We start from the raw sequence: 26,104 nt of genomic DNA on the forward strand, positions 1-26,104 counted from the left end.
TACATCAAAACTTGAAATGAGATTACAAAAACACTATGGCTTCTACTTTAGCAGTCTTGTTCTCTCATTCATTCTGTGGAAAACCAGCTGCCATATTGTGAGATGACCTTTGAAGAAGCCCACATAGCAAGAACTGAAAGAGGCCTCCAGCCCAAAAACCCACAAAGAATTAAAACCTGCCAATAATCGTACCAGTAAGCTTGGAAGCAGATTCCCCTCAGCCTTAGTTGTGCCTCTATATGAGACTGGAACCCCAGCTAAGAGCTTGACTGCAACCTCCCTCAAGATCTAAAGCCTGAGGCACACTGGCTCCCCCACTTCTGACCCACAAAAACTGAGATAAAGTGTTTACTGTTTTAAGACAAAATTTTGGTTTAATACGTTATGGAACAAAATAGGTAAGTAACATCAAAATCTTATTCTGATTAAAAGCCCTTCTGAAAAAAATGAAACACGGTGGGATCAGTAGGTAGACAAACCATAAGAGATTCTTAATTAATCTCACAAAACAAACTGAGGGCTGCTGGGGGTAGAGGGGGTATGGAGAGGGTGGTTGGATTATGGACATTGGGAAGGGTATGTGATATGAGTGCTGTGAAGTGTGTGAGCCTGACGATTCACAGACCTGTACCACTGGGGCAAATAACACAATATATGGTAATTAAAAAGTTTATTAAAAAAATAAAATACAAAAAAAATGAGCCCTTCTGAAATGGGAGCCTTTCCTTTTTTTTCTTAAGTAATGAGATCCAAATATTCTTATGTTTTGGGGTGATTTTGAGAGGTCCTATTCCAAAGAACTATTTAAAACCTTTACAGTCCCAGTCCTTGATCAAAACTTCACTAAGGGGCGCCTGGGTGGCTCAGTGGGTTAAGGCCTCTGCCTTCAGCTCGGGTCGTGATGCCGGGGTCCTGGGATCGAGCCCCGCATGGGGCTCTCTGCTCGGCGGGGAGCCTGCTTCCTCCTTCTCTCTCTCTGCCTGCCTCTCAGCCTACTTGTGATCTCTGCCTGTCAAATAAAATCTTTTAAAAAAAAAAAAAACTTCACTAAACCAGTGCCAATGAAATCATGTAGATCTTTATCTCAAGCCACATCCCTTTCCAGACAAAGTATAAAGGATAAAGTTTTAGCCTCTGAGATCTCTCTCTCTCTGCTGTTCCTTGAGGGCCTCTGTTAAATGGGACTCTAAATGCCAAGGCAGTCCCTTGATAGCTGAGTTATTATATTTAGCAGAGCCATTCATAATCTGGCTTTGAATGTTTTTCCTCAGTCAACTGGTCACAAGGACCTCATCATTAAACTTTAGATATGAACTAAGGGTCAAAATTGTTTGTGGGAGCTAACTGCTAATGGAAATTGCTTGGGTTTTGGTTCTGGCCCTGTATATAATACTTTTATTTTTTTTTAAGATTTTATTTATTTGACAGACACAGCAATAGAGGGAACACAAGCAGGGGGAGTGGGACAGGGAGAAGCAGGCTTCCCGTGGAGCAGGGAATGGGGCTCCATCCCAGGACCCTGGGATCATGACCTGACCTGAGGGCAGATAATTAACGACTAAGACACCCAGGCGCCCCATTATATAATACTTTTAGTAAAGGGGACTCCTTCTCTAGGAGGATCAGGTAACTCCCAGTTTATGATGAGAAACTCAGATTGCATAGCTACCTAATGTCACCTTCTCAGACATTACCAGGCCCAACAGCTAGCCAAGAACTTTCCTGAAAATTAAAAAAAAAAAAAAAGTAAAAATAAAAATCTAGGGCTCTGCACTGTGATTCCGTAAGGATTTCCACAAGTTACATAAAGCACCTTGATCTGCCACATATGCTCCAAGCGTCATTGGAACTGTTGGAATTTATGGGCCAACTGGCAGAGCTCCTCCCACGGCAGCCTGGACCAGATGGCAAGCCTTTTCTTGCTCTGCTCTTCACTCCAAACTGTCATCTTTCAGGTCATCTGGTCAATGAGTCAAAACTGACGAATTAGGAGTTTGCTGAACGACTAGATATTTAAGAAATAACAGTAAAAGGAAGGAGCAAAAGAGTAAAAGGTGCTTCACCTTTGTGTACTATAAAAGAGATCTTTCAAGAGACCTCTGCCTCAGATTAAGAGGAATACACCGAATTATATTCCCTCGTCCAACCTCAGCCATGATTTGGGGTTTTAGTCAACACAGAGAGGTCAGGGTGGTTTGAGTCGCTCTTCGCGAGAAAGCGGACGCTCTCCACGAACCTTTCCTAAAGACAGTGCCGGACGCGAGCGCGGATTCCGAGGGTGAGCTCCGGAAGCCCCGCCCCGGCCCGGCCTCACGCAGGGCCCACCCCTCCAGACGCAGGCCCCGCCCAATCACAAGCAGGCCCCGCCCAATCACAAGCAGGCCCCACCTTCCGAGAGCTCCGCCCCTCCTGCGGGGTGGACTTCGGTCGGCTCCGCTGGCTCCCCGCCTCCTTGCTGGACCCACGGGGACGCTGCGGGATTTGGCACCATGTCTGTTTCGAGGCTGGTTCGGTTGCTCGGCTGCGTTCCGGCCACCGCGTGGAGAGCGACAAGTAAGATGCCCGGCCCCGGGGCCGAAGTCGCGGGCGGGGTCACGAGGCCCCGGTGCCGCGAGAAAGTCCTCCCTCAGGGAAGTCGCGTGTGTCCCGGGCTTCTGAAGGCGCCGGGGGCTACAGAGCTGCTCTTTTTCGGCTCGGCCACCCACGTCTTGGTCCTGGTCAGGTCCCTTCTCCATCCCGGATCTCAGGGGTGGGACTAGGGCTAGATCACCGCACCTAAGCCCTTCCAGCCTGGGCACCCGCTTCCTTCCGGTCACTGGTCAGGAAGGGCAGCAACACCTTCGGGGTTGTTTACTTGGGAGCCCTCAGCGCGCACTGCTCTTCGGTGTTCGTGAAATGAAATGGAAAAGACGGCCCTTGGGGAACGAGACCCATCATTTACTTATTTAATTTACATCAAAAAGGATTTGTGGCAGTTTGCAGTATTAAAAAATTGGAAAAGTGCAGAGGTGGGCCAAAGTAGCAGCTTAGTATAATAAAAATGAGATAAAGTCAAGAATTGTTAATACAAAGCAAGTATGCATGTTTTCAGTAAAAACGAACCGTCTTAAACCCATTTTTCTTGGAAAGCTTTCTCAGTATTTTAAACGTAACCCACAGAGTATGCTAAACTTAGTTCTAATTGAGGACATCCTGGAGAAATTGTGTAAGTTGGAAACAAAACTACTGCCTCTCCTAGTAATGGGCCCCAGATTTCTATACAGTTTGTTTTTTGTAATCATTTCTCCGCAAACGTATTACTTGTAAATAGTAAACATTATAAATAGTCCAGGAGTGAATAATAAAGTGAAAGTCCCACTTTATCCAAACTCCAAAGTAGTGACTGTAAATTCTGTTGTGTGTTCATTCACCGTCCCTTCTCACTTGTTAACAAGAATGAAGTGTTTGATACCAAAAATGTATATAACATGTGTAAGTTATAAAGCAGAACTTACATTTATGAACTCATTTTCCAATTTTAGAAACAGAATATTTCTCTTACCAAGCAGCTCCTGTGGGCTGCTTCCCATTGGAGTTGTTACTTTATATGGTTTTGGTCTTCATAGAAATGACTTCTTACCATTTGTATTTATTTTGCTTGCATTTTTCAACTGACAGTATATTTTGAGATGCATCTATATTGATGTGAGGTTGTAGTTAATCATGCAGTTGCGAGAATGTATCATACAGTTTTTCCATTCTTCTTCCCAGTGGACATTTGGGTAATTCTGGAAACACCAGGGTTGCCTCTACCCCTTCTTGTTATGGATGCTCTAATGCAAGGAGTGGAATTCCTGGAACATATGGTATAGGCCTTTTCCATTTTATAATACGATGCCAAGTAGTAAAGGCATTTCCATTCCTCCTGGCAATTACGTACCTACCAGCAGAAACATCAGTTCTTGTTGTTCCACATACTTGTCAACATTTGCTAATTATCAGAAAACTTCATTTTTGTCTGAATAGGGTGTTGAAATGGTATTTTTGCTTCGGGATTTTATATCCACTATCCTAGCTAAATTACTTAACTCTTTTAACTTCTCTAATTAAAGAAGTTGAGCATCTTTTCAAATATTTATTAGCCTTTTTTTGTGTGTGAAATTTCCTCATTTTCTTAATGGATTGTTTGTCTTTCTTATTTATATTCTTTACTAATATTCTTTACTAATGTTCTTTACTAATATTCTGTACTTTACTAATACTCAATACTAAACCTTTTTGAGTTGTGTAAGTGGCAAATAGCCCAGTTTGGGGGCTGTTTTTGTTACACCATCATGGGTTTGTTGTTGTTGTTGTTGTTGTTTTTAAATCATATATAATAGCAGAATAAAATAACAGATCTGCATGTATAATCACACAGCTTCAGAAGAAAGGTGTCTTTTTTTTTTTTAAGAAAGGTGTCTTTTGAGGAACACATAATCATAATTGTAATCATGTCTTGATCCTTTTGTTTATTGTCAGTGCTTTGTGATCTTGTCTAAAAAAGCCTTTCCTACCCTAAAGTCAGTTACTCTGTATTTTCTTTGCAAAGGTCTGTAGTTTTGCTTTTTATATATAAGCCTTTATTCTGTCAGGACTGATTTTTGTGTATGATGTGAGGCAGGGAATCAGTTTCACTTACTTTCCATGTCAGTAATCTGTTGTCCCAGGTCCCTATATTGGGCCTTTTCTTCCCTGATATAATGCCAACTCTCTTCAATCAAGTTCTCATAAACATATAGGCATGGATTTATTTCTTGGCTCCATTTTCAGTTCCATAGATCTATTTGTCTATTCCTGTACTGAAATCACCTGTCTTAATAACCATACCTTTGAAATAAAACTTTTTTTTCTAAAGATTTTATTTGTCAGAGAGAGAGCAAGCACAAGCAGGGAGAGCTGCACGAGGAGGGAGAAGCAGGCTCTCCTCCGAGCAAGGAGCCCAATGCTGGACTTGATCCCAGGGTCCTGGGATCCTGACCTGAGCTGAAGGCAGACACTTAACTGACTGAGCCACCCAGGGGTTCCAACTTTGTAATAAATTTTGATTATGTAATAGGGCAAATCCTCCCATTTTGTTTTTCAGAAGTGCCTTGGCAATTCTTAGGTATCTGCTTTCCATATCAATTTCTTTTTTTTTAATTTTTTTTAAAGATTTTATTTATTTTATTTGACAGACAGAGATTACAAGTAAGCAGAGAGGCAGGCAGAGAGAGAGAGAGAGAGAGGAGGAAGCAGGCTCCCTGCTGAGCAGAGAGGCCGATGCGGGACTCAGTCCCAGGACCCTGAGATCATGACCTGAGCCAGAGGCAGCGGCTTAACCCACTGAGCCACCCAGGCGCCCCTCCATATCAAATTCTTAAAAAAAAAAAAAAAGTCCCTGTGATTTGACTAACACTGCTCAATATTTTTTTGAATTGTCATTTTGTGATTGCTGCTTATGTATAGAAACATAATTTACTTATTTGTTGCTTTTGTATCGTATAACCCAGCTAAATTAGGTTATTAATTTAAATAATTTATCGTAGCTAGGTGGGGAGGGTATTTGCTATGTAGGCAGTCATATTAAGGGCAAGTATTAAAAATCTAGTTTCTCACTTTCTAACATATCTTTTTCTTTTCTCTTGTTTTTCTGTCTTGTTCAGATTTCTAATAACATGTTATCTAGAAGTGATGATATCTTGTTTGTAATTGTAAAGGGAATGCATTCATATTTCAAATGTCATATTAGCTGTCGATGTGCCTTTATCAAGTTAATGAAGCCCTATGCTGTGTCCAAATGGTTTTTATTGTTTTTTATGTATTTGTTTGGTTTTTAAGACTGAATAAATCTTGAAATTTACTGAATTCATTTTTTCTTCCTCTTCTTGGGGTGATTATATCATTTTTCTCCTTTAAATCTGGTGAGTTGGTGAATTGTAGATTTTTCTAATGCTAAATACTCTAGCATTCCTAGAAGATACTGTAATTGATCATGATGATTATATTTTTAATATGATGTTGGATTTGGTATGCTAATATTTTGTTTAGAAATTGGCCTATTGGGGCACCTGGGTGGTTCAGTTAGTTAAGCATCTGCCTCTGGCTCAGACCCTGGGATCACCAGGGTCCTGGGATCAAACCTCACATCAGGCTCCCTGATCATCAGGGAGCCTGCTTTTCCCTGTGCCTGCTGCTCCCCTCTGTCTCTCTGTGCTCTCTCTCTGTCAAAAAAATAAATAAAATCTTTAAAAAAAAAAAAAAAAAAGAACAAGAGCAAGAAGAAGAAGAAGAAATTGGCCTGTAATTTTCCTCTTTTGCAGTTTCGTTTTCTGGTTTTGAAGCTTAAGTTATTCTAGCCTCATACAGTGAATTCAAGAGTCTTACCGCCCTTTTCTCTTCCTTGTTATGTTTTGTTTAAAAAAATTACTCATTCTTAGAGGGTTTGGTATAACTCAAGTATAAAACTATAAGCACTGATGGAATATTTTAAATTACTGGTTTAATTTCTTTAATGGTTATTGCATTCAGTCAGCTTTGATGAGTTAAGTTTTTCTAGAAAATTGTTCATTTTTTACGCTTTCATTATATAGGCATAAGCATAAAGTTCCCTTTTTTGAAAAATGTTTGCTCTCATATATAATTATGTAGTCTCTTCATATTTTTTATTTCGCCTTCTTTTGTTTTTTTCTTATTAGCCTAATCAAAGACTTCACAGCAGTTTTAATCTTTTAAGGGAACCAACTCTTGTTTTTGTTGATTCTCTCACTTGTAAGTCTTTTACTTATGTTATCATTTTCTTCTCTGTGGTTATTTTCTTTCCATTTTCTGTGTGTCTCTCTTTAAAACAAAACTAAAAATATGGAAACGGTGCACCTCATGGCTTGGTTTGGGCTATAATAGCAAATTACCATTGACTGGGTGCTTTAACACCAAACAATTCTGGAGGCTGGGAAGCCTGAGATCAAGGTGCCACACATCTGGTCTCTGGTGAGAGCCTGCTTCCTGGTTTGCAGATGGCTGTCCTCTCATTGTCTCCTCATGTGCCAGAGAGCAGAAAGCCACAGAAGGCTCTCATATTTCTTCTTCAAAGGGCACTAATCTTGTTCATGAGGGCTCCACCCTCATCACCTAATTACTTCAAAGGAGCCCCACCTTCTAATATCATCACATTAGGGGTTAGAATTTCAGTATATAAATGAGGGTGGTGAAGGGGACTCAAATCTTCAGTTCCTAACATTGATCTTTTGCTTTTATGTGTGTTTGTTGTTTTTTTTTTCTTTTAAGAAACATGCATGGTAATTAATGGAGCTTCTTACATGAACAACATGTTGGCTGGATTTTGTTTGTTTTATTTTGTTTTTTGGAATCTGACAGTCTATACCTATTTAACTGGAGAGTTCAGATCATTTGTAAGTCATAATTATTGATATAATTGGCTTTATTTCTAACATATTTTTACACCTTCTATTTGTCATACTTGGTTTAAATTAAATATTTTCTTCCATTTTTTTTTTCTCTGCTGGTTTGGAAGATATACATTACCTTTTATTGGTTACCCATGAAATCTAAATGCATACTTAAGGAAATCTGAAGTGAACACCTTCTCCTAAACAGTGCAAAGTGTAAAAATGCTTTGAATTATTATCTTTGTTGTTCAGCCTTTTAGGTGTGTATATGTGTGTGTTCTCATGTATATGTTGGGATGGTATTGTGGTATTGATAACATGACATCACAGTTATTATGGTTTTATATAATCAATAAATAAAACTTTCATTTTCTCTCTGTTCTTATCTCCTTTTTATCTCTTTGTTCTTATCTCACTTTACTTTGGGGATCGTTTTCTTTTTTTAAAATTTTATTTATTTATTTATTTATTTATTTATTTATTTGACAGAGATCACAAGTAGGCAGAGAGGCAGGAAGAGAGAGAGAGAAGAGGAAGCCAGCTCCCCGCTGAGCAGAGAGCCCGACTCGGGGCTTGATCCCAAGACCCTGGGATCATGACCTGAGCCAAAAGCAGAGGCTTTAACCCACCGAGCCACCCAGGCACCCCTGGGATCATTTTCTTAAAGTACATTGCTTAGAAGTCCCATTCATGACTGTCTTTTGTGGTAAAGGTTCTTCATGTTCTTTTGATATAGGTCTTATTTTTAATCTGAAAATCTGGTTTCTTTAACTTTGTGCTTTTGAAAGGTAGTTTCAGTGGGTGTATCATTTTCTCATAGCTCTATCTTCTGGCTTCTATTATGGCTATGGAGAAGTTATCTGTCCAGTTTTTTCCTTCATTAGTAATCTTTTATCTGGCTGCTTCTTAGATCTTCTTTTGATCTGGCTTCCTTGTTGGGATTGTTCATTTTATATTGTGTCCAGATGTACTTTTTCCCCCTTTAATTTGGCATCTTTGTGCTTCGTGTATCTGAAGATTCCTGTCTGTTTTACCTCTCATGGTATTTTCACTATCTCCTTGTGGAATTATAATTAAACAAACATTTGTTAGACCTTCTCATTTTATCCTCTATAAGTTTGAACTTCTCTTTGGTTACTTTCATCTTTGTCTCTATGCTTTTTCCTGCATAACTTCTTCAGAACTTAATTCTAGATCACAGATTCTCTTCTCAACTTTATCTGTTCTATTTAGCCCTTTTATTGAGCTTTAAATTTAAACTGTTACATTCCTAAATTTCTTTGTGTTTTAAGTTGGCCTTTCTTAGTCTTTTACTTATTTCTCCCTTTTGGCCTTTTTCCCCCTTGAACACATTAAATAGTTACATTCTGATTTCAGTGATGTCAGTATGTCACATCTTTATGGTCTGGTCCTATTGGTTGATTTCACTAACTCTTGCTTGTGATGGCTTGTTTCCTCAAATTTTACTGGTATTCTCTCTTGAGACTTGCATGAGACATGAGTTGAGAGGGTATTTCTCCACAGAAGATTTGCTTCTGCTCTTCCCATGTGTCTGGAGCACTTCACCTTGACTTGGGTCCACTTTATATAAGATGCTCCCCTTGGGCATTTTTGGACCATGCTGATAGTGTGTAATCAGGCATAAACATAGTGTGGTCAGCCAGTAGTTTCAAAATTTCTGTAAGGGCTTTTTTTTTTTTCATTTCTGCTCGGAATCAAGGTTGAGATGGATACTCTTCCCTCCTTGACTGTTGTCTTCATTAGCTGGAAGTTTGCTTCTAGTTCCTTGCTCTTTTGACCAGCAGCATGAACATCACCTGGAGATTGTTAAAATGCAGAATCTGAGACCTCACTCAGACCTGCTCAGAGTCTGCATTTTAACAAGATCCTCCAAGTATTTTATATGCACATCAAAATCTTCAGGCTCAATTTCTCTTCTGAGTGCTGAGCCTCCCGGGGTCCTGGCCTCTAGCAGGCTTTTGTTGGGCTCAGGCCCAGAAGACTCCTCTCCCTGCTGCTCTGGGAGCTCTGGGCCCCAGCTGTAGGTGGGAAAGACATAAGATAGGTAGTGGTTTAAGTGTTTGGTGACCTCACTGAATAGCTTTATTGGTTTATCATTTTATACTTTCTTAAAGAATCTTTGATTAAGAAATATTTGTGTTTTTTAAGTGTCTTATAGCGATAGGTTTTTAGGCATCTCTAATTTATCAGATTGCCAGAAACAGAAGTTGTGAAAGCTTGCTTGTTGTTTGTCTTTTGTTTTCAATCAGTCTTTTTTCCTTTGCTTATTATTCTTTCAGAAGGTCATCTTCTTGTTTGTAATGTGCTTGTAAAGAGTTCTAAAGAGACCTTTTTATTTGAAGATTTTATTTTTTTTTAAAGATTTTATTTATTTATTTGACAGACAGAGATCACAAGTAGGCAGGCAGGCAGAGAGAGAGGAGGAAGCAGGCTCCCCACTGAGCAGAGAGCCCGATGTAGAGCTCGATCCCAGGACCCTGAGATCATGACCCAAGCCGAAGGCAGAGGCTTAACCCACTGAGCCACCCAGGCACCCCAAGATTTTATTTATTTATTTGAGACACAGAGAGAGACAGTGAGAGAGGGAACACAAGCAGGGGTTCATGGGGAGAGGGAGAAGCAGGCTCCTTGTTGAGCAGGGAGCCGGATGTGGGGCTCGATCACAGGATCCTGATAACCAGAGCTGAAGTGAAATGCTTAACGACTTGAGCCACCCTGGTGTCCCTTAAATAGTCTTTGGATAAGGCCAAACCACCCCTTGAAGAAGATGACATGGGCTTTATGGTGGTGATTTCCTTGTTTCTCAAAGGATGATTTTTGCTTTAAGTTTGTCAGCTATTGCCCATGCAGTCGAGATAGTCAGAAGCATGCTAAAGGCCACAATGTAATGCAAATATTAACATCCAGCTAACTTTTGCGCACTGTAGGGGTTAGTGGCTGATCCCCTGCACCATAAAAAATCCAAGTATAACTTTTGACTACCCCAGAACTTAACTACTGATAGCTTACTATTGAGTGGAAGCCTTGTGATAACATGAACAGTTGATTAACACATATTTTGTGTATTATATATATTATATGTTGTATTCTTAGAGTAACGGATAGAGAAAATAAACGTTATTTTAAAAAGTCATAAGGAAAAGAAAATACATTTATAGTACTCTGCTGTGAAAAATCCACGTATAAGTGGACTTGTACAGTTCAGACCTGTGTTGTACAAGGGTCAGCTGTAATTACTATTGCTTAGTACCTGCTATTTGATAGGCAGAATCCATAGGAGTGGCGCTGGGCCTCCCCTTCACGTCTTTGCTATTCCTTATGATCCAATAGACCCTTTTCCCTCACTGTCTGCCCTTCAGGCTATTTGTATGTGCCTTACTGCCTTCACCCCTGCCCGGTGGCTGTGCACGGACTTGATTCCAAAGCTCTAAAGCGTGTGGGTTCCAAAGAGCACAATGTCCTGTCTTATCTTGTACGATACAGAAATGAGAGGAATTCTCCTCCTCCCCAGTCTGTTACACTGTTAACCTGTCTACAAAAATAATTCTGTTTAGGCCACTATGGTCTCAGAGTCCTTTGAGAAAATTGGTCTTTTAGCTTTTCCTTGTAACCTTTTTTTCTAAGATAAAGTTCCTTCAGAAGTACTCAAGACCAGGGGCGCCTGGGTGGCTCAGCGGGTTAAGCCTCTGCCTTCGGCTCTGGTCATGATCTCAGGGTGCTGGGATCGAGCCCCACACCAGGCTCTCTGCTCAGCAGTGAGCCTGCTTTCTCCTCTCTTTCCCTGCCTCTCTGCCTACTTGTGATCTCTCTCTCTCTCTCTTTCTCTCTCTGTCAAATAAATAAATAAAATATCTTCAAAAAAAAAGAAGAAGAAGAAGAATTACTCAAGACCAGACCTACAGACTAGTTCTCAAACTTCTCCTTTGCTACTCCTCTCTCTTTTCCCACAGTACACTCATATTCCGCTTCTTAATCAAAAACCCTTTTGCACATTGACTTCTGTGTCCTACGGTTAGGCTCAATGGAGACATACACCTTACTCCCTTTCTCTGAGCTAGGCTGCAGGACAAGTAGAAATATCCCGGTTCTGGGGAGCATACAGACTCAGTGAGGTTCAGGAACCATTTTAGGGTCAGTCACATTGCTAAAAGTAGGATGGCTGGCATTGGAACCCATGTGTGATTCTAGTGCCCTTTGCCCTTAGTTTGCCAGGTTTTGTTTTGTTTTGTTTTGTTTTTACTTGTCCATGGTATTACTGAAGGAAAGGGCCAAGCTGCTGTAACAGTTCTGCTGATGGGACAGGCAGGACAACTCTGCTTTGACAGGTAATTCGGGGATCATTGTTCTTTCTATCTTGTTGCTACACCGTCTGTAGGCCAGTGCCACTGATCAGCCCCATGTACAATAGTTGAATTTTACTTGTTATTTACAACCTATGTTCTGAATGGTTGGACATAGGTTCTGAATGGGCACTGTCTATATCATACAAGTTATTAAATATTTTACGTATCCCCTCCCCTGGGTTTTGTCTGCATCTGCATGGTTGAAGCTGGGTCACTGCCATGTCTGTATTATAACCCAAAGAAGTGGGAAAAGACATCCAGGGCAATCAGCTTTTTGCAGAAGTGGGGCAACCCAGAATTTGCACGCTTCACTTCCAGTCACAACCCATTGGTCACCACTTGGACATGGGGCTGCTTGGCTGCAGGAATGCTGGGAAATGTCTTCTCTAAGCAAGTGGCCCGGTGCTTAGCTTAATAGCGAATGAGATGGGAGTGGGAATCTTAGAACTGAATGGAAGAAGGGAAAAGAAGCTACTTGAGACAGTAGGCAGCTTCCACCACATCTACCTAATGTCACTTTTTCAGAAAATAATTTTGTTCAAACTGATCACAATTACTATAAATTAAAGACCGTTAGACCTGCCCCATTGGATTATTGTGAGGTTTAAGGAGGTGTCATGTTTTCAGCCCCTAGTACAGAGCCTGACACATAGGAGGCATCTAACCCATGTTTATTACTTGTATTAGTTACATTTAGTACATCTGTATCATTTCAGAGGCAAAATTTTTAGCTTCAGATTATGTCTGCATTATAATTGGTAGTCAAGACTATTTTGTGCCATTTTTTATAATTTTGTGCAAATGCTTAGGAATTTCTACAGATTTGGAACATACCAAGATTAATTTTTACACTGAATATCATTTCAAGCATTGAATTAAGAGATTTTTTTTTGATTTGCAAAACAACCAAGCCTAAAACAGAAAGTGCTAATTTATTGTATTGAGTCGAGTCTGAGTGCACAGTAGCAGGTGGTTACTGGTAGTTAAATAAATACTTGGCTGATTTTTAGGCTTCAAAGTGAGTTATTTGATGTACAGGAAGACAGACTTGCTTTGTAACCAGATGCAGAATCTAGTCATTAGCCAGAATAGATGAAAAATGTGTCCACATTTAGAATCTAATTTATAACTATTAAAATACTTTCCATATATCTATATTAATTATTACTGAATTATGATGACTTAGAAACAGCCTTTTATACTTTATAAATTTGTGATGGATTTGTTGATGGATACATAGTTGGACATTAGATAATGAACAGAAGTTTCTATTGTGGAAGTTGGCTAAACTTCCTAAATTGGGTTATATTGATGTCACATTCTAAAGAATCCTATATTTCAGATAAGAAGTGACTAACAAAAATCCTGTGATTTGGACTGGAAATATCTTTCAATTGAGCATGATTTATATTCCCCCAAATCTTCAATATAGTATTTTTTAAATAGTCACAATAAGCCAAGATCAGCTTGTTGTATGAAATATATTAATATAATCAGAAGCTCATATTTCTATATTTTCCATTTATTTTTTTTTAAAGATTTTATTTCTTTATTTGACATAGAGAAATTACAAGTACACTGAGAGGCAGGCAGAGAGAGAGAGAGAAGGAAGCAGGCTCCCTGCTGAGCAGAGAGCCCGATGCGGGACTCGATCCCAGGACCCTGAGATCATGACCTGAGCTGAAGGCAGCGGCTTAACCCACTGAGCCACCCAGGCGCCCCTATATTTTCCATTTCTTAAATAAAAGTAAATGCTGCCTTATAAGATATTGTTGCCGGTTTTCCTCCTTAGCCTTTTCATATATGTTTAAATATTACTATGAGGACATAATAAAAAATCCAGTATGTCCTTAGATAATGGAGTGGGAGTTTGAAGGCAAAATGGTCTGTACTCTAAATCAATAAGTAAAAATTTTAAATAAATAAATGTTTTTATTTTAAGTGCATAGAAATTTTTGTTGATCCACAGTTTTTCTCAGCCAATTAATGTCACAAATATGTAGTATTTTATATAAGTGACCATGTAGTTGGGAGAAAACTGTATTAATTCTGCAGATCATTGTCATAGCTTTATTAAAACATTCAGTTGTGTATTTTTTTAATCCTTGTGTTTTGTGGGCTCTTGGATCTGTGGGAGAATGATTGTTTGTATTCTAACTGGTCATTCAAACAATAATTTTGCTACTCCCTGAGCTATATGCAGTAGATATGCAAATGAACAGCCACTATTTCAAAATTGTTAATACAGTTTGTATGTAATGTTAACTTTATGTACTCTTACAAACAAGTCTTACATAAATTCCAAGTTGGCTGTGGAGGGTATGTACATATAAAAAGAGAGAGAGATATATATGTACAAATATTTATATGCATATATATATATATATTTGTGTGTGTATGTGTGGCTGTTTGTATATATTTAATTGTTTTTAAGTAATTCGTGCACCCAGCATGGGGCTTGAACTCACAACCCCAAGATCAGTAGTCATGACTGACTGAGCTAGCCAGGAACCCCTATATATAATTTTTTAAAGCAGATGGTAAGGTGATGTCATGATAGCTATAATATGAATAAAATACATATAATAAAAGAAAATTCTCATTATTTGTAATGCTACCAGGAGCTTCCAGATAATACTGTAATGATAATATTAGATAAAATTTGTCACGATGGTAAAAGCTTTGCATGAATTGTCTTGTTTAATTTATTTAGTAACTCATGAGATAGGTACTGTTACCTTTAATTTAGAAGGGAGGAAACAGATGTAGGAAGGGTAAGTCACTTGACCAAAGGTCGAACAACTAAAACTGCATTAGTTTCCTGCTGCTGCTATAACCAGTTGTCACAAACCTAGTGGGGAGGTGAGAAGTCTGAAGTGGGTGAGAAGTCTCTGGACTGAAATCAAAGTGTTCAGACTGTGTTCTTCTGGATGCTCTAGGGGGACAATCTCTTTCTTCCCTTTCCAACTTCTCAAGGCTACTGAAGTTCCTTTCCTCTCTCTTCAAAGCCGGCAGTGACCATTACGGCTGTCTTATGCTGACGTCCTTCTGGTTCTCTCTTCCAATTGTCTCTTCCCCTTTTAAGGATTCTTGTGACTACAGTGGACCCACACAGATAGTCCAGGGTAGTTGCTCTAGTCTAAGATCATATGATTAGCAGCCTCAATTCAGACTGCTACCTAAATTCTTTACCATGGGACCTCACCTCTTTATAGTTTCTGAGTGTGAGATTCCAATCATCTTTGAAAGCCATTATTCTGCTTACCACAGGGGTGTAACTAGAACTGGTCCCCAACTCTGTCGGCCTCTGAAGCCATTCCTTTAGGAAGTTCAAAACCCACCCCCGAAGTCATTTTTTCAGGATGGTTTTGCACTCACTGAACATGATCTTAACAAGGGTTGGATAACTTTCATAGCAGTTTAGAAAGTTTAGCTTTCTCCATATGACCGATGCAGAAGTGATCTCATTTTTATGCTGTAAATGCCTAGTACATTTTTAAATGTTTAATTGGCAGGAAAAGAGAATCATGATTAGGATTCAAATATAAGAATACTAAATACAGTCTCTTGTAATTTAAATAGTAAATATTGTCATTAAAACTTTGTATACTTAGTTAACGCTTCATATCTTATTTCTGTTATTTAGAAATTCCTGTGCTTCACACAGGAATCAGTATTTCATTTACAATTTTGATAATGGTTAATTCATTTTAAAGTTCTTTTTAAACTGATAATATTGGTTGCTTCTGAGAAAGGGAAATAGCTGTTTAAAAGATAGAGGAAAGAATTTTCATTGTATGTCCTTTTGTACAAACAAAACAAATAAATAAACAAATAAAACAAATTAATAAAAAACAAATAAATGTTAACTTTTTAAAGTAGAATAAAAGAACAGCTTCTAATTTTTCACTGTCTCCACTCTCCAGGATCACCCCTCTCATGTCATTCTGTGAGGAAAATGAGTTCTCAAGGAGAAAAATCCAAACCTATCAAACAATCTCTTAAGAAGCCAAAGTTACCAGAAGGTCGTTTTGATGCACCAGAAGATTCTAATTTAGAGAAAGAACCACTGACAAGTGAGTATGGGCGTACCTCACAGATATTACATGTTTGGTTCTAGATCACTGCAATAAAGCAAATGTGGTGGTAAAGCAAGTCAGATAACTTTTTTGACTTCCCAGTATGTATTAAAGTTATGTTTACACTGTACTGCAGACTGTAAAGTGTGCAATAGCACTGTGTCTAAAATACATATGTATGTATGTGTGTGTGTGTGTGTGTGTGTATATATATATATATATATAAGTATATAAAATTTAACTTAAAAACACTTTATTGCTAAATAATACTATCATCTGCGCTTTCAGTGAGTCCTAATGTTTTTCTGGTGGAGGGACTTGCCGCAGCGTTAATGGCTACCAACTGACTAGGGTGGTACTTGCTATAACAATTTCCTAAAACAAGTCAATAGTGAAGTTTGGCACATTGATTTATTCCTTTCACGGAAGATTCCTCTGTACCACGAGATGCTGTTTGGTAGCATTTTACCCACAGTAGAACTTCTTTCAAAATTGGGGTCAGTCATCTCAAACCTTGCCACTTCTTTGTCAGCTAAGTTTGTGTGATACTCTGTACCGTTTATTGTCATCTGAACAGTCTTCCCAGCATCTTCACCAGGAGTAGAGTCCATCTCACAAAACCACTCTCTTCACTCGTCCCTAAGAAGCAACTCCTCTGTTCAGGTTTAATCAAGAGATTGCAGCAGTTTGGTCCCATCTTCAGGCTCCACTTCTAGTTCTAGTTCTCTTGCTCTTTCCACCACATCTGCAGGCACTTCCTCCACAGAAGTCCTGAGCTCCTCTCCTCAAAGGCATTCATGTGGGTTGGAATCAACTTCTTCCAAACTCCTTTTAATGGTCATATTTTGAACTCTTCCCATGAATCACACGTGTTCTTCACGGCATCAAAATGGTGCCTCCTTTCCAGAAGGTTTTCAGTTTACTTTGAATCCATCAGAGGAACCATTACCTATGACAACTGCAGCCTTACAAAATGTATTCCTTAAATAATAAGACTTGAAAGTAGAATGACTCCTTGATCCACAGGCTGCAGAATGGATGCTGTGTTAAGCAGGCATAAAAACAACATTCTCACCGAACATCTCCATCAGAGCCCTTGGTGGATGAGGTACACTGTCAATGAGCAGTCATATTTTGAAAGGAATCTTTTTTTCTGAGCCGTAGGTCTCATCAGTGGGCTTAAAATACCAAGTAAACCATGTTGTGGGCAGATGTGCTGTCATCCAGGCTTTGTTGCTCTACTTATGGAGCACAGGCAGAGAAGATTTAGCGTAATTCTTAAGTGTCCCAGGATTTAGGGAATGGCAAATGAGCACTGGCTTCTACTTAAAGTCACCAGCTGCATTAGCCCCTAATAGGAGAGTTAGCCTGTTCTTTGAAGCTTCGAAGCCAGGCAATGACTTCTCTTCTCTAGCTATGAAAGTCCTAGAAGGCATCATTTTCCTGTAGAAGGCTATTTTGTCTACACTAAAAATCCATTGTTCAGTGAGCCACCCTCATTTCTTATCTCAGCTAGATCTTCTGGAGAACATGCTGCAGCTTCTCCATCAGCACCTGCTCGTCACCCTGCGCACTTTGATGTTACGGAGATGTCTTCTTTCTCCATATCAGCAATAAGGCTGTTGCCTTTCTTATCACTTGTATTCACTGAAGTAGCACTTTTCATTTCTTTCAAGAACTTTTCCTTTGCCTGCACAATTTGTAAAAAAAAAACAAAAAAAAAAAACCATGGTATCTGTGAAGTACAGTAAGATGAGGTATGACTGTATGGTAAAGCATCTCGTAATTTTTTTTTTTAAGATTTTATTTATTTATTTGACAGAGAGAAATCACAAGTAGATGGAGAGGCAGGCAGAGAGAGAGGGAAGCAGGCTCCCTGCTGAGCAGAGAGCCCGATGCAGGACTCGATCCCAGGACCCTGAGATTATGACCTGAGCTGAAGGCAGCGGCTTAACCCACTGAGCCACCCAGGCGCCCCATATCTCGTAATTTTTGAAGTGTCATAGAAGATATTTTAGTTATTGAGGAAAATAGGATGAAATATGTTGCTTATAATTCTTTATTAACATAAGAAGGCATATTTCACAATGAATAAATTAACCATATTCACCATCACTAGGTTTAAAAGAATAGTTTAAAAGAAAGTGTAGGTTTAAAAGAATAATTTCCAGGGGACGCCTGGGTGGCTCAGTTGGTTAAGCATCTGCCTTTAGCTCAGGTCATGATCCCAGGGTCCTGGGATCAAGCCCTGCATTGGGATCCCTGCTCAGCAGGGAGCCTACTTCTCCCTCTGCCTGCCACTCCCCCTGCCTGTGCTCCCTCTCCCCGCAACAAATATATAAATAAATAAATCTTTTTTAAAAATAATAATTTCCAAGCCACTCACAGTGATTGACTGTTTTATTTATTATAGCCCATTATTCACATTATGAAGTATACGACTTGAGATCTGTTTCAATGCAAATAACTTGATAACCACTTGAGCAGACTCAAACAAAAGGTAGTACAGGTTGTCACTGGACTACAAGGTACACAGGTGGAATACCCCAAGGCAGTGATGCTGCTAGGCTTTGAAGAAAGATGAACCTTGGGACTAAACACTGTATGGAAAGCAGGATATTCTCCCTCCTCTTGTCCCTGGTCACTTCTCTACATCATTTTCTGTCATCAGACTCCCTTCTAAGTCCAATGGGCAAAGGAACTACTCCTAGCTGTTACTCAGGTCAATAGAACAACTAGACCAAAGTTAACAATTGTTATTTTCTAATTCCAAAATTCTTTTTTTTTTTAAAGATTTACTTATTTATTTATTTGAGAGCAAAGCCTGAGGGTGGGGTGGGGGTAGGGGAAGGAGAGGAAGTGAATCTTGAACAGACTTCCTGCTGAGCGCAGAGCCTGAGGCAGGGCTAGATCCCAGGACCCTGAGATCTCAACCTGAGCCAAAGCCAAGAGCTGGTTGCTCAACCAGCTGAGCCACCTAGACACTCCTAATTCCAGATTTCTTAAGAAGAGAGTTCGTTGGCCAAGCTTGGATCAAGTGTCTCGAGCTAAATCAGAGTGGCCAGTGGGGAGGGTCACAGATGAAGGTGGTTATACTCACCATAGCCATGTGGTTGGAGAAAGAGAAGGGGAAGTTTGGAGAAAGAAGAACTTTTTTGAGGGTGGTGTGGTGATAGACTAAATATTGTTTTTCATTTAATATATACAAAATCTGACTCATGTCTTACAGCTCTGTTTTTTAAAGTGCTACTTACTTTCATTCTGTACTCTTTGCTATCTTTGAATTGTGAAACATGTGCAAGTATTACCTAGTCAAAAAATAACGTTTTAAATAGCATAAACATAAACATACCAGTTTGAAATTTTGGGAGATGGGCTGCCCCGCTTGTCTCCTGAGAGTTAACCCATCTATGTAGTGAAGCATCCTAGGCAAGAAGATATCAACAGAGGATACAGGGACCTTTTATCTGGACCTCTTCAAAACATAAAAACTTTTCTTTTTGTTCATTCAGTTAAATATTTCAGTTTATAGCTTTAGTTAAAGCTTAAATTATAGCTTTAGTTATAGCTAAGTTAAAGCTTAGACTTTACTAAGGCCAGTCTGAAAACTAAGTCAATCAGCCAAAATGATGGAGACTTTTAAGAAGCATAATCTAAGGTAAAATTTTCTTTCATAGTTTTAGCCTAGCACAAAAATCTAAGAGGAAATTTTTCATTAAAACATCATAAACAAAAGTAGCAATCCCAGAAGTAAACCCTCACATGTATGCTCAGTTGACTTTTGAGAAGGTTGCAAGATCATTCAGTGGGGGAAAAGACAGTCTTTTCTATACGTGGTGCTGGGAACACCTGAAATCCACATGCAAAAGTATGAAATTGGATCCTTACCTTATATCATGTTTAAAAATTAAATATGTTAAAACCCTTAAATTAGGAGATAAAACTATGAAATTCTTAGATGAAAACATTGGCGGAAAATCATGATACTAATTTTGAAAGCAGTTTCATGGTCATGACACCAAAAGCATAGACAGCAAATACAAAAGTATATAAATTGGACATTATTAAAATTAATAAATTTTATATCAAAAGATAGTATCAAAGGATATTATCAAGAAAGTGAAAAGTTAACCTATGGAATTGTGGAAAATATTTGTAGAGCATGTATCTTGACAAAAATACTGAGAATAAGTAGAAAACTCCTACAACTCCACAAAAACAGCTCAATTCAAAAATGGACAAATGACTTGAATATACATTTCTCCAAATAAGATATACAGATGACTAACATGCACTTGAAAATGTGCTCAACATCACATTCTCTACATCACAGGATGAGATACCACTTCACACCAACTAAGATGGCTACAATTTAAGAAAAACCAGAAAACAAGTGATGGCAACAATGTGGAGAAATTGGAACCCCTGTGTTTCTGGCGGGAACATAAAGTGATGCAACTACTATGGGAAACAGTTTGGCAATTCTCAGAAAAAGTCAGCTATAGACCGCGCAACAATTCTAGGTATATATCCAAAACAATGGAAAGCAGGGACTTTAGCAGGTATCTGTATACCTGTGTTCCTAGCAGCTTCATTCATGGTAGCCAAAAGAAACAGCTCAGATGTCCATCCATAGATAAATGGATAAACAAAATGTGGTATGTGGAATACTATTCAGTCCGAAAAAGGAATGGCATTTTGATTCCTACAGTATGGATGGACCTTGAAAACATTATGGTTATGTAAAATAAGCTAGACAGAGGGACAAATATATGATTCCACTCAAATTAGGTACCTAGGGTAGGCAAATTCATAGAAACAAGATACAATAGTGGTTATCAAAGTCTGGGGATGGGGGGGAAAGGAAAGGTTTTTGCTTAATGGGTACAGAGTTTACAGTGAGGATGATGAAAAACTTTGGGGTGTAGTACGATGCTTACAGACCATTGAGAATGTAGTTATTGCCACTGAACTGTATACTTACAAATGGTTAAAATGATAATTATTGTATACATTTAATACAATAAAAAAGAAAAATACATTTTTTTAAAGATTTTATTTATTTATTTGACAGACAGAGATCACAGGTAGGCAGAGAGGCAGGCAGAGAGAGAGGAGGAAGCAGGCTCCCTGCTGAGCAGAGAGCCCGATGCAGGGCTCTATCCCTGTACCCTGGGATCATGACCTGAGCCGAAGGCAGAGAATTTAACCCACTGAGCCACTCAGTCACCCCGGAAAAAATACATTTCAAAAGATAATCATCTGTTTGACACAATGCTAGGTATTCATTGTAACTTTTGAGTTGCTGAAATGTATGTTGAACATACCATCTCTTCGAAGCTGGTCTAGTAAATATCACCAAACCCAGCAAATGCTTTTCAATCCCCATTTTATAGGAACTGCCCGCAAGCTTCGGCATTGTTAACCACTGCTTCTGGAAATCTCCTGTCTTGGTTTTGGTTATGCTTTGTCCAGTTTCTCCTCCTATTCCATTTCTTCCTGAACTCTTTTTTAAGCTCTTCTACCTTCTACCTACCAGAAGCAGAGATTCAGAAATCTGCAGATAGTTCTTCACTCCTGCTTCCTCCTGTGTCCTGGCTCCTAGTCTTGTTGGTACCACCTTCTTAACATTTGTCAAACTCCTCTCCTCTTATCTGTCCTACCAAAAAAGCCCAAATTCAAGCATCTGTGGTTCTGTTGGTCTGTCCTCTTTCTGTTTCCTTCCTTCTAGGCTTGTCTCCCTGCTTCTGGTATATACGTTGTTCTAAGAAAAGTATATAGGTTGTCCCTTTGCAGAGAGTAGGCTTCATTATTAAGATAATAAAGGAAGATTGTTTGTAGCTGAGTACGCTGTTTGATGCAAAGGTGAATGAGGAAAATAAGATACAAAAATAACTGTGAACAGGATGTTGTGTGATAACCAGCTTAAGAGATATGCAAAGAAGTTCAGAAAAAAAGAGAAAAGAGATAATATTTGAGCTGGGATATAAAGGTACAATAAAATCACAAGTAGTTAAGGAGTGGTAGGAACATGTTTCAAGAAAGAAAGGTGTGGTCAGAGAGAAAGAGACTAGGGAACATGGTACCTGTGAGACACGGCCAGTGGGCCTTCTGGCTGCAGCATAGAGTGTACATAGTGGATTAATAAAATCTAAAGCTAGAGAGGTAGATACGACTCAAACTGAGAGGGCCTGAGGTACCAGGTTATAGCATATGGGCTTTATGCAGTGGACAGTGAGGAAAGCTCTGAATGTTTTTGAATGGAGATTATTTTAATCAGCTTTACTAAAGTATAATCTGTGTATAATAAAATTCACCCATTTTAAGTAAACACGTTGGTGAATTTTAACAGTGTTTATCGTCATGTAACCAACACAAAGTATACAACGGTTCCATCCCACAAGGAGCCCCTAGTGCCTCTTTATAATTAGTCTCATTTCCCCATCCCTCTGGCAACAGTGAATCTGTTCTCTGTCACTGTAATTTTGCCTTTCCTAGGATTTTATATAAATGAAATCATATAGTACATAGTCTTTTGTGTCTGGCTTATTTCACTTAATGTGATGTGGAGGAGGGATTCTGTTTTATAAAGATTAATTCATCCTTCTCAGCAGATTAGACTGACATCATGAGAGTCAGAAAACAGATGAGTTAGAAAACGCTTGTATTAGTCTAGAATGTGACTCAGCATGACTCAGGGTGGTACTAGCGAGAGTAAAAAGTTTCAGAAAACTGCAGGTTATTATGAGGGTGAAAATTAGGTTAAAGAAACATGAGGTGAAAAGCCTCCATAGAAGTTGTGGTCGGAAAGAAGAAAACTCAAGGCTGTGGGACTTGGAGAGAGAACATATTCAGGAGATAATGAAATCAATGCAGATAACGTAAGTGGACATGAGAATCACTAGGAAAGAGGACAAGGACCTCTGTGTTCCCAGCATGTGAGGTTACTGGTATGAGTATTGATAGGAAGGATAATGGGGAGATGTGAAGCTGTGAACCAAGTGTTGATCCTATCCAAGAAAACAAAAAGTCTTTATTACCAGATTGGAGCAAAGTGTTGGACAAGTGAATGGTGTAGAATTCAAAAGAGGAAAAGCTATAGAGGTTTGGTGGGAGATAAGAAGCTGGAAGTAGCAGTGAGCCACAGGAATGTCTTGACATTTTCTTCCCTCGTGCTGTGGACTGAATTGTGTCTCCCTGAACTCCATTTCAAAGCCCTAACCCCCAAAGTGGTGGTATTTGGAGATGGGGTTTTTGAGAAATAATTGGGTTTAAATGAGGTCATGAGACTGTGGCCTCATGATGGAATTCGTGCTCTCATACCAAAAGTCACTGGAGAGCTCGCTGTCTTTCTCTTATGCCTTGAGAGGACACAATGCCATCTGTAAGCCAGGAAGATAGTCTTCACCAGAACCCAGCCAGGCTGGCATCCTGATCTCAGACTCGTAGCCTCCAGATAGAAGAAAGTTAAGTTCTGTTGTTGAAGCCGGTCAGTCTGTGGCAGTTTGTTATGGCAGCCCAAGATGACTAAGGCATTCAGCGAACCCTGGAGATATGGGAGACAGAAGAGCTTCCCTTTGAGGCTTTCAGAGAAGTCCAAGGATGGAGTGTTTTAGAAAACAGAGTGATAAGTGGGGAAGAGATTATTCATAGTGGAGAAGGAATTTTAAAAATAGATAAGTATTTGAAAGTTTTCAAATACTTGAAATACTCTTTTTCCTAGAGCAGGGCTACATGATTTTGGCGATGTTCATTTAGCTTTCTAAAGAGACAACAGCTTAAGAATTAGGGTTTTCTAATAGCTGATTCTTCTTCCGTTCTTCCCATATACAGAGCAGTAGTTTATGGGCTGAGAACAAGACTGCAACCAGAATGTCTGCATTCAAATTCTGTTTTACCACGGTAGTAGCGATGTGACCAGGAGAACCTTTCTGAACCTCTTTGTGCCTCATTTTCCTCATCTGTAAAATGGAGAACATAATTGTTCCTGTCCCATAGGACTATCATGAGGACAAAATGAGTTACTGTGAATAAAGTGCTCAAAAGTAGGCCTGACTCAAGATGGATGGTCCTATTATGAACACACAGTATTAATAGTAATATCTGTTATATCCATAAATGGCAGTATCAGCCAACTACTTGCTGAAGCCAAAACCCTATGAAGAAACACAAGAGTTCTCGTAGCTAAAATTAATTGAGCATTCTTATGTACCCAGCACTGAGCTAAATCCTTTACAGGCTAAATCAGGTACAATTGTTGTACCCATTTTACTGATAAGAAAACTGAGGCACTGAGCCAAAATAATCTTGTTTCAAGACCTTTCAAACGTTATGGATTTGTACTCTATATTCCCTGCATTCCTTTCTTTCTCTTACAATCCATCAGCATATATGCAGCTAACTCTCTACATTGGGGCCTGAGAACATTCCAAGAATTCTAAGTAATTAATGTAGGTGATAAGGTCTGTTGAATATGACAATTGTATCCTGAAGTGATTTCTCAAACTTGGGTAAAAGTTTACAATTCATTTAAAAGACTGCATAGCAATAACCTAGTCAGTGGTATCTCCTGTAATCCTGTCTTCAAAATTGGCCAGAATGCCTTTCTCATCTCTGTTGACTACTGTTTTTGCATCTTCTTCTGTCTTTCTTTAGAATTCCCAGATGATATTAATCCTGTTACCAAAGAAAAAGGTGGACCCAGAGGCCCAGAACCTACCCGATACGGAGATTGGGAACGAAAAGGACGCTGTATTGATTTTTAAGACACATATATTACTAACTTCACTATCTTTTTCTGAATATGTAGATCCGAATTTATTTCCACTTGTTTGCTTTCTGTATGTCCTTTAAATCATTTAGTTTCTATAATGTGTTTAAAAACATAAATAATGCCTTGAAAGAAAATATGCTGCTATAAAGTAAAGAAGGGTAATTAAAAAAAAAAAAGTAAGAAAGGGGAAATAGTTCTGTATTAGCACATTGTTACTTTAAGTAAATTGGAATATATAAATGATGGTTAGAGCTGCAAACTCATTTCATCACATTTCAGTTTTATCAGCTGCTTACAAAATGCAAATGTAAATAAAACAAGTTTTAATTATTTTTATTGCCACATGCTAGGTAACAGTGACTTTTTATGTGTGAGTTAAGTAATACATTATAGTTTGGTAAGGCCATAGTAACAACAGAAAATCTAACTCAGACCAGATTACTTGGGTTAAGATCCTGGCTCTGCTACTTTTAGCCATGTGATCTTGGGAAAGTTATTTAACTTCTCTATACCTCAGTTATCTTCATGTATAAATTGGAGTTAATACTAGTCCTACCTCATAGGGTAGTGGGAAGATATTTAAATGAGTAAGTACACGTAAACCACTTGGAACAGTGCATAGCACATAGCTCTCGCTGTAAGTGTAGCTGTCCTTCAATTTTAAATGTATTTTTCCAAGTCTCTAGGGGACTCTGTGGGTAAATACTAAGAAACCAAGTTTGGAATACTTGAACTGAAATTGTTTTATATGAATATAGCATTAAAAATCATTAGTTGGAAAATTAGTGATTTTTTGCATGAATGGACTGAGCTGAATACATACTAGTTTGTTAAACATAAAATTTAGATAGAGGGTCAATAAAATTTAGATACAAAGCAGAGGATGAAATGGGCCAGCTTAGTCAGTTTTGATGACTCAAAAGCTCTTCTGTTGTGGCCTTTGGATAACTGGGTCATGAAAAAGTCATATCCAGTTTACAGCTGTGGAATGAAGGAAGACTTGGAAACAAATCGCCTAAGGCATCCTGTCCTCTGGCTTTACTCAGTCCCAGAGACTGAACCTTCAGCCCCCAGGCTACACTTAAATTACCTAGGAAGAAAGGGTTTGCAGGGTCTGTAGAAGACAATGCAGTGGGCTGATAATGCTGTGATATGACTTAAAGTACAATATTACTTGAGAAGATTGTAGATTGTAGGCGATTTATGTGAAGAATATAAACTTTCTTAAAAGTGTATTCTCCTCAGAAACAAACTAAGTGGTGTGATAATTGGGCCTAGTCATTCGGTCTTTGTATCGGTCCTCGTTCTCTCAGTCAACATATGTCCTTCTAATGGCAGTTACTGTGTATGCTGCTGAGTAATAACCACATTCCTTTAAAAACATTCTGTCAATTAGTCATCGTTCAGTTAGCCCACATTAGTGAAAGTTTTTATTAGGTTAACTTTCCAGAAGTACTTACTTCAAATTATTTTGTATAGTTT

At 38.9% G+C, this 26,104-nt stretch overlaps 1 protein-coding gene across 1 annotated transcript; it reads left to right on the top strand.

The window, feature by feature from the left end:
• Positions 1-2,380: 2,380 nt before the first annotated feature.
• SDHAF4 (succinate dehydrogenase complex assembly factor 4) lies at positions 2,381-24,950 on the top strand. Its single transcript, XM_032340399.1, has 3 exons — positions 2,381-2,553; positions 15,697-15,846; positions 24,505-24,950. The coding sequence occupies exons 1-3, from the start codon at positions 2,490-2,492 to the stop codon at positions 24,612-24,614; spliced, it is 324 nt and encodes a 107-aa protein (XP_032196290.1). The 5' UTR covers positions 2,381-2,489; the 3' UTR covers positions 24,615-24,950.
• The last annotated feature ends 1,154 nt before the right edge of the window (positions 24,951-26,104 follow it).

Source organism: Mustela erminea, chromosome 4 (genome assembly GCF_009829155.1).
Source record: "Mustela erminea isolate mMusErm1 chromosome 4, mMusErm1.Pri, whole genome shotgun sequence".
In the NCBI taxonomy this organism is placed as follows: domain Eukaryota; kingdom Metazoa; phylum Chordata; class Mammalia; order Carnivora; family Mustelidae; genus Mustela; species Mustela erminea.

Excerpts from the sequence above, each read along its gene's own strand:
- SDHAF4 (XM_032340399.1), top strand. The coding sequence starts at position 2,490 with ATGTCTGTTTCGAGGCTGGTTCGGTTGCTCGGCTGCGTTCCGGCCACC. Across the intron at positions 2,554-15,696 it reads CACCGCGTGGAGAGCGACAA|GATCACCCCTCTCATGTCAT; the intron begins GTAAGATGCCCG and ends TCCACTCTCCAG. Across the intron at positions 15,847-24,504 it reads AGAGAAAGAACCACTGACAA|AATTCCCAGATGATATTAAT; the intron begins GTGAGTATGGGC and ends GTCTTTCTTTAG.